The 8,551-nt window shown below is 47.8% G+C and overlaps 1 protein-coding gene across 1 annotated transcript in view; it reads right to left on the minus strand.

Moving 5' to 3' along the window:
* The window catches only part of FGD1 (FYVE, RhoGEF and PH domain containing 1), a 43,660-nt gene extending 42,756 nt beyond the window's left edge, over positions 1–904 (minus strand). Inside the window, exon 1 of the mRNA XM_084790763.1 lies at positions 596–904. Within this exon, the coding sequence (XP_084646889.1) occupies positions 596–902 (307 nt within the window). The 5' untranslated portion in view covers positions 903–904. The remainder of the gene's footprint in view (positions 1–595) is intronic.
* Positions 905–8,551: the final 7,647 nt, after the last annotated feature.

Genomic DNA, 8,551 nt, shown 5'->3' on the forward strand with positions numbered 1-8,551 from the left:
GAAATCACTTCAGTAGAAAGCTTGGCATTACCCTCCAGCTTCAGTTTGGGGAAGGGGAAAGACCACAGATTTAGGACTCTGATCTAGTTTTGAATCCAGGCACCATAATGACAGAGTGACCTTGGACAAGTTACTTCTCGGAGCCCCAGTCTGCACCCCTAAAAATGTGGTTGATGAGATCCACTTCACAGATGGCCCCTGAAGCTGAAACAAGAATCTTTGTAAAAGTCCTCAGTTCAGTGCCATGCACAAATGTAGGCACTTGGCTAATGGGAGACTTCTTTTCTCCTATTCCCCCAACCACATCCCCATTGCTGCCTTGAAATCCTGCCCCCTTTTCTTGGAGTGCTTCCTCTCCTGTTAGCCTCAGCAGTTAGAAGAGAAAGGAGTCTAAAAGATTGAGGGTGCGAGGGACAGAGAAGAGCAAGGAGCAAGGGCTGAAAGGACTGGACAGAAGGCTGCGGGAGGGGGAGGAATAGGGGTTGAGGGGACCCAAGGGGTTAGGGTGAGTATGTCGGCCCGAGCCCTAAAACAAGAACCCGTTCCCAGTACCAGGCCCCGTGGCCCAGGTTCCCATGCTGTCTGGATCACTCACCAGGCCGAGGCTGCGAGCCCTCCAGGTGGTAGGAGAAGCGCAGGGCCCGGTGGTGCTGTGGACTAGGGCCGCAGGGCAAGACCCTGGAGCTTGGAGGAGCTCCCAGACTGGCGTCCGAGGGTCCGACAAACTGAGGATCCAAAGGCCCTCCAAGAGCTGAGCCTGAGCCCCTGCGAACCGGCAGTCCGGGTTCCAAGGCTCCAGGGTCCGAGTCGGCACAGGCCAGCGGAGCGGCTCCAGGGGTATTCGCCGCTGAGCGTTCGGGATCCGAAGGCCCAGGGCCCCCCGGGACTCGGTGGCCATGCATGGTCCGGGCCTGGGCGCGGGGCCCGGGCTCCCCGCTTGGCTCCAGTTCCTGGGGCGGAGGCGCGGGCGGAGAAGGCCCGGCGCCCGGCGGAGCAGCGGCCTCAGGCTCGGGGGGCGGGGCTGCGGGCTCAGCCCCACTGCAGAGACTCGAGCCCCCGACCCGGGCTCCGGCCAGCAGCCGTGGCGGCAGCAGCAGTAGCCGCGGCCACCGCCGTTGCCGCGCCAGGCATCGCCGGCCCTGGCCCCAAGCGGGGAGTGGGCTCGGCGGGGCCGGGGGCCCGCTGGGGAGCGCTGTCTATGCGGCAGCGGCTGGGCGAGGGTCGGGGGGCTGCGCTAGGTGCGGGCAGTCCTGATGGACCGCCAGTCACTTCCGTGGCCGAGGGCTAGCGGCCAGACGGATCCCAGCGCGGGGGGTCTCTCCTTTCTCCCGCAATGAGAATCGACCTGGGTTCTCTGGGCTGGTCGGGAAGGGTTCTTCCTCCCGCCGCAGCGGAGGCTGGGGGCGGAGGAGAGGGGAGGGGAGAGGGGAGAGGAAGGAGGGAAAGAGAGGACGGCCGCGGCCGGGAGGCGCGCGTGTGCGCGGCGCTCTCCGGCTGCGAGGCTTGCCTTCGGGCAGTCCTTTAGGACGATGCTCCAGCGGCGCAGACAGAGGAACGGGCTGGACCGGGCTTCTCCGCCTTTGGCCTGGGTCTCCACCGCGGCAGGCGGGAAGAGGTCTGGGAACTGGGGGGATGGGGAGGCGCGAGCCGTTGCTGAGACAGCCGCAGCCACCGCGGCGCTGGGACCCAGTTACTGGAGTCCCGCCCCCTCGTCGGGATTTGAGCTTGGCCACGCCCCCTCGCTAGGGCCAGTTTCACCTCTAGCTGCTAGGAGCTTAGGGCCCTCCTTCTGCTGGCCCTGAACTTCTCTTCGGTTTTCCTTCCCATCCTTCCCTGGTCCCACAGAGGCAAGTCTCGGGGCTCAAATTCCTAAATCGACCCTTCCGTCGCATCGCACGTCTTCTTCCGCTCTCCCATCACTCTCTTTCCCAGAAGCCTTTCCACATATTCCAGAGTTAAGCTAGGCTTAGCTCATAGTGATCCTTTGCCAGTCATTTTCTCAGACCAGATCTCATGGCCCTTTACTTTTCCACTCTTTAAGCCTCAGTTCCCTGTTTTGTCCGTTATCCGGCTGGCCACAACCCAATCGACAATCAGTCCAACTGTTTGCCTTTTTCCCCTATGCTTGTGCCCAAGCAGCTGAACACTACTAGATAATAGTACAATTTTCCAGATGTGTGTCATGATAAACCCTCATTTCCCAGCTTCTACAAATCCCCCAGAACTGACCTATCATCCTACGATTAGTTAATTTTCCCATTTGTCCCCATTTCTTAATTAACTCTCACACATGGTGGCCATATCAAATCTAGTCTCCGCAACATCTTGATTTGACCCCTAGTTCTTAGCAGAAAAACCCCACCTCTTAATACATGGAGTTAACAGAAGAGAAAGCATCAGAGAAGAGGCTCTGAGTTCTTACCACCAGGTCTCCTTCTCTCGGTGTGTTCCGTGTTCCTTCTGTTTTGCCTTTATATGTACTCTGGTATCTTCTCCCATCTAAAAAAAAACTATCACCAAAAGTTATCTGTCATTTCTTTCTACAAATGACTCAAGCCTTGCTCACAGTCAACTGTCCCATTTCCTACCTCCCACTTATCTTTAACCCTGTTCCAAGTCACCTCTATTGCGTATTCCAAACTGTTTTTTTTTTTTAATCAAGGTCTGCTGTAGCTTATGTTACTAAGTCCAAAAGAATCTTTTTAAAGGTCATCCTACTTGGTTTTGGGGTAGCGCTTGGGGAGCACCAGTGACCTCTCCCTCCTGCTGAAATTACTTCCTAGTGACCTAGCACTATGCTTATTTTTGTTCTTCTTCCGTTCTGGGTTCCTCCTTGTCCTAGTAGTGCTCTGGGGAACTTTGCTCTGAACACTCTTGTCTTCCCTTGCTTCCGTGGCTTTACTTTACCGATTTTTTGATGGTTACTCTAAAATGCTTCAAATCCAGACATTTCTCCCAGCTCAGCCATTCAGCTGGCTGGTTATAAGACAGCATCGCTTGAATATCCCAGAGACATTCAAGCAAATCTCAGTTCTTTCCCAGCTCAAGACATCCTCCTCTCAATGAGTTTGTGCTTTTTGTGCCCTACCTAAGTGAGGGATCTAGGTCAAAGTAGAAACCCAAGCTATACCTTGGATCTCCCTGCTCCCCATCTCTCTCCTACACCCGCTCCAGGCAATTACCAAGTCCTGTCCTTCACGGGAATACTTACAGTCTACTTATAGTCTCTTCATTTCCATAGCCATTGCTCTGGTTTAGGACAGCACAATTTCTAATCTGCAATACCTTAACGGTGTTCCTGTTTCAGTCTTATTCACTGCAATCTATTCTTAATTATTTTTTCATTGCCAGGTATCAAACCCAGGGCCTCAGGCAAATGCTCATTGAGTCCTGGGATCTATTCTCTAGACTGTAGACAGTCTGTAACCGTCCTCCCCCCTCCCCTTTTTGAGACAAGCTTTCTCTATGTAACCCAGGCAGGCCTTGAACTCATGATCCTTGTGCAGCTGCCTCCTGAATGCTGAGATTAAAGGCCTGTGCCACCACATCTGGCCAGTCTATATCTTTTAAAATCAAATCACATCATCTACATGTTTAGACTCTTTCAAGTCCCCTCCTCATGGGTTCAAAAGAAAATTTGCCTTCCTCAACATTGAAGGTTCATCAGGGCTCCGTGATCTGGTGAGATCTCTGGCAGCCTTTCTCAGCCCCAGTGCTTGAGTCAAAGTTGAAAAAAATTCTAGGGCTGTTCCTTGATCTGTCTAGCTGCTGAAGGCTTTTTGTTTGTTTTTTTGGGGAGGGGATTGTTGTTGTTGTTTTATTTTATGTTTTTACTTTAGTTTTTAAAATTCATTGACAATTTCATACATGTATATGACCTCTGCAGGTTTTTTGATTGTTGTTTTGCCTTGCTTCTCTGGGTCTTGGAGACAGACAGAGCCTCTTACTCTGTAGTCCAGGCTGACCTTGGATTTGCATCAGCCTCTTGCTTCAGGCTCCGGAGGACTGAGGCTGCATTTTTGCACGTTCTGTTGCCTTTGCATGAAGCCCTCTTCACTTTTCCCTCATTCCATTTCATTTGTCTAAGTTTCAGCTGACTCCAAGAATGTAGTTCAGGCTCCATGTAAGGTACTAGCCAGGCAACAGGAAGAATCAGAGACAAGACCTCACTGAGCAAACTCCACTCTCACAATGACCAGTCCAGCCCTGGAGCTGGTATGACATGAACACACACAAGATTACAACACATAAACACGCACAATTATAAATTGCAATAAGGCTTTAACTGAACAGAACAGAGTGATAGGGGAACAAAAGAATTTGGGGATTGAGAGAATGTAGCTTTAGGGGTCTGGCAAAGCAGGAAAGACTGGGAGTCAGCAAATGAAGAACGGAGATGAATGGTTCCCAGGGAATGGGTTCAGTAAGTAGAAGGACCCCGTGGAGAACTGGCACTCACTGATTCAATTCAATCAACCTCAAGTCAAAAAGACTTGGGAAAAGGCTGGGCGGCGTGGTGGCACATGGCTTTAATCCTAGCACTGCAAAGTCAGATGCAAGCAGATCTCTGAGTTCGAGGCCAGCCTGGTCTACAGAGTCAGTTCTAAGACAGCCAGAGCTATACAGAGAAACTGCCACCTCTCAAAAAACAAACAAACAAACAAACAAACAAACACCTATACTGAATATGCACAGATTTTTTTTCTTGTCATCATTCCCTAAACAATACACAATAACAAGTATTTGCAGAGCATCACATTGTTTTGGTATCCTAAGTCCTCTAGAGATGAAAAAACATACAGGATGATGTATGTAGTTAGGTTACAGATGTTATGACATTTCTGCTTTTTGGAGGTACAAGCGATGCCATTTTCTATAAGGGACTTGAGTATCTTCAGAGTTTGCTATTCATTGGGTGGGTGTCCAGTAACCACTTTCCCAAGGATTTCAATGGACAACTTTAGTTAGGAGCTGTGGGAAGGCTGTAGCATAGTGAGTCAAATGGAGAGTGCTGGGGTATGAAGTCAAAGTAGACACAAGTGAATTACACAGGGCTTTTTAGACCATGCTAAAGACAATGGCTTCTATTCTAAAAACAATGGAAATCTGTTAAGGTAGTAATCTTATTTTTAATTAATTATTTTAATAGTAGTAATATTCTCTCTCTCTCTCTTTCTCTCTCTCTCTCTCTCTCTCTCTCTCTCTCTCTCTCTCTCTCTCTCTCTCTCCCCCACCGTGTGTGTGTGTGTGTGTACGTGCGCATGCGTGCGTGTGAATGGGTGCAGGCGTCATGGCACATATATGGAGGTGAGAGATGACTTGTGAGAGTTGGTCTGCTTCCACCTTTATGAGAGTTCTAGGGATCAAACCGAATTCATCATCGGCCTGTGTGGCATGTAATTTTACCAAGTAGTAATTGTAGATGTGGCTCAAACTTGGGAAAACACTAAAGCCAATTTGAGAAATGAGTAGAAAATGTCATGGTGGAGCTAGGCCTCTAATCTCCATGTCTCAGGAAGCTGGGGCAGAAGGACCACAAGTTCTGGGCCTGCGTGGGTTACGTTCAGTTCAAGGCCAGCTTGTGCCACTTAGTAGAATCTTGTCTCAAAATAAAAAAAGGTTAAATTGGGAATAGTCCCTGTCTCGAACATCCAAGGCCCTGAGTTCAACCCTCAGTATCAAGAATTAAACAAAAACCCAAAGAAAAGAAAGTTATATACCATAGTTTTTTCATTGAAAATTAATTTTTACTATTTACTTTATTACTTTGTCTTGTTGAGAAGGAGTCTAACTATTTAGCCCTGGCTGGCCTAGAACTCAAATAGATCCACCTTGCCTCTGCTTCCCTGGTGCTAGGATTAGACTCACGTGCCATCATACCAAGCAGGTTGGTGTGGTTGTTGTTATTATTGTTACTCAGTCTTTGAAATAAACTAGAAAGAGGAAAGGTTTTCAAGGGGAGATCAGTAGTTCAGTTGTGGGAAAACCAGGTGTGGTTGCTCATGCCTGTAATCTCAGAATTTGGGAGACTAAGGCAGGAGGATTGCCTCAAGTTTGAGGAGCACCGAGTAAGACCCTGTCACTGGAAAAGTTCAATTTTATGTTAAGCCTTGGGTAGCTAAGTGGAGAAGTCACAGGAGTGGTAGATGGCTCCAAGCGGAGAGGTCTAGGTTGCAGGTGTAAATGGCATTCATCAGCACACAGGTGCATTAAACGTCCTGAGAGTAGGGCTGGATGTGGGGGTGCATGCCTTTAATTCCAGCACCTGGGAGGCAGAGCTAGGCGGAACTCAAACTATCTGAGTTTGAGATCAGACAGAGCTTCATAGTGAAACCTTGTCTCCATGGGGAAAAAGAAGTCCTGAGAGTAGAAAAGACTAGCCTGAGAAAAAGTAATGAAAGAGAACCAGGCAGTGGTGACACATCCCTTTAATCCCAATCTCTGTGAGTTCGAGACCATCCTGGTCTACAGACCTAGTTCCAGAACAGCCAGGGCTACACAGAGAAACCCTGCCTCGAAAACATGGAATAGTGTTCATGATTGAGCTCCAGGAAAGGATCAAAGGCAAGAGACAGAGACAAGTACAGACAGACCCAAAGTCCTGACTTGGAAGCTGACTGGAATGTCTCAGGAGCACTGAGAAATGGCATAAGATGAGGAATGAGAGAAGTCCATTGGTGCTAGCAGCATGGATATCGTTGGTGACTTTCTTATATGGAGTAGAGAGGGTGGGTACCAAAGTGGAACAAGAGTCAATGGATACACCACAAGTGAGAGTGTAAATTGATACAACCGCTAGAAGCATATTTGGCATTTTCTAGTGAAGCTGAGTGACACACATACTCTGATCCCAGTAGCTCTAGGTGTCTGTCCTACTGCCGTGGTTCTCACTAGAGTGGTTCTCGTCGTATAGTCTAAGTGGACCCCTGGAACCAAGGAGAGCTGAACTGGTGTCCGGTGGCAGTGGCACACACCTGTGATGCCAGCACTCAGGAGGCAGAGGCAGGCGGATCTCTGTGAGTTCGAGGCCAGCCTGGTCTACAGAGCTAGCTCCAAAACAGCCAAGGCTATACAGAGAAACCCTGTCTCGAAAAACCAAAAAGAAGAAGAAGAGGAGGAGGACGAGGAGGAAGCAGCAGTAGCTACTGATTTTTTTAAACATTCATTTCCTAAAGATTCTGGATGGAACTTTGCAGAGGTTACATAACACATGATACCCCAAGAGATTGAATGCAAAAGCACATATGAGAGTCTGTCTTCTATTTTGTCATACACTAAATAGAGATATTTACAAAAATGTAAAATAATACCACTCCACTAACTAAATCATATTTATTTTGAAAAATGTCGTTATTTGCTGGACACAGTGTCTCATACCTGCAATCCCAGCATTCAGAAGGCTGAGGCAGGAGAACTGCTACTAAGTCAAGGCCAGATATGTTGCACAGTGAGTTGAAAGCCAGCCTGTATTATGGAGTTAGTCTCAAAAACCCAAAGGCAAGCATTCATACATTTATGCTGTGTTAAATGTAATGTATTTATTATTGTTTAGTTTTAAATCAATATATATTTAAACCTTTTGTTTTAATTTCTAGTATGACAAATATCAATTGCTATATTTCACATAAAGCAGAGTTCTTTAGTGCTTTTTTTTTTTTTAGTTCTCAGTGCTTTTTAAGACTATAAACCAGCTGAGCGGTGGTGGCACACGCCTTGAATCCCAGCACTTGGGAGGCAGAGGCAGGTGGATGGATCACTGTGAGTTCAAGGCCAGCCTAGTCTACAAAACAAGTCCAGGATAGTCAAGGCTACACAAAGAAACTCTGTCTCAAAAACAACCCCCCCCCCCAAAAAAAGACTGTAAACCAGGAGGCTGGAGAGATGGCTCAGAGGTTAAGAACACTAGCTGCTCTTCTGAATGTCTTGACTTCAATTCCCAGCAACCACATGGTGGCTTACAACCATCTATAATGAGATCTGGAGCAGGCATATGTGCAGGCGTATGTGCAGGCAGAATGCCATATATATAATAAATCTTTTTTTAAAAAAGGACTGTAAATCAGGAGGCTAGGGGGGTGACTCAGCAATTATGAGTACTTGCTGCCCTTCCAGGGGATCTGAGTTGGGTTCCCAGCTCTCGATTTAGTTTCCTTGAACAGCTCACAACTGTTTGTAACTCCAATTCCAGGAGACCTGATACCTCTAACATCCTTCACTCGTGTGGCACACATACAAACACACATATACATACAAACAAACAAATAAGCAATAGGAACCTTTTTGGTTTTTCTTTTTTAAATATTTATTTATTATTTAAATAATAATTTATTAAAATAATTAAATAAAACAGTATTCTGCCTGCACGTGAGCCTGCAGGCCAGAAGAGAGCACCAGATCTCACTATAGATGGTTATGAGCCACCATGTGGTTGCTGGGAATTGAACCTCAAGACCTTTGGAAGGACACTCACTCAGTTCTCTTAACCTCTGAGTCATCTCCCCAGCCCTTCCTTTTGGTTTTTCAAAACAGGGTTTCTCTGTGTAGCCTTGGC

Source organism: Acomys minous (genome assembly GCF_964271855.1).
Source record: "Acomys minous genome assembly, chromosome: 7".
NCBI classification, from domain to species: Eukaryota; Metazoa; Chordata; class Mammalia; order Rodentia; family Muridae; genus Acomys; species Acomys minous.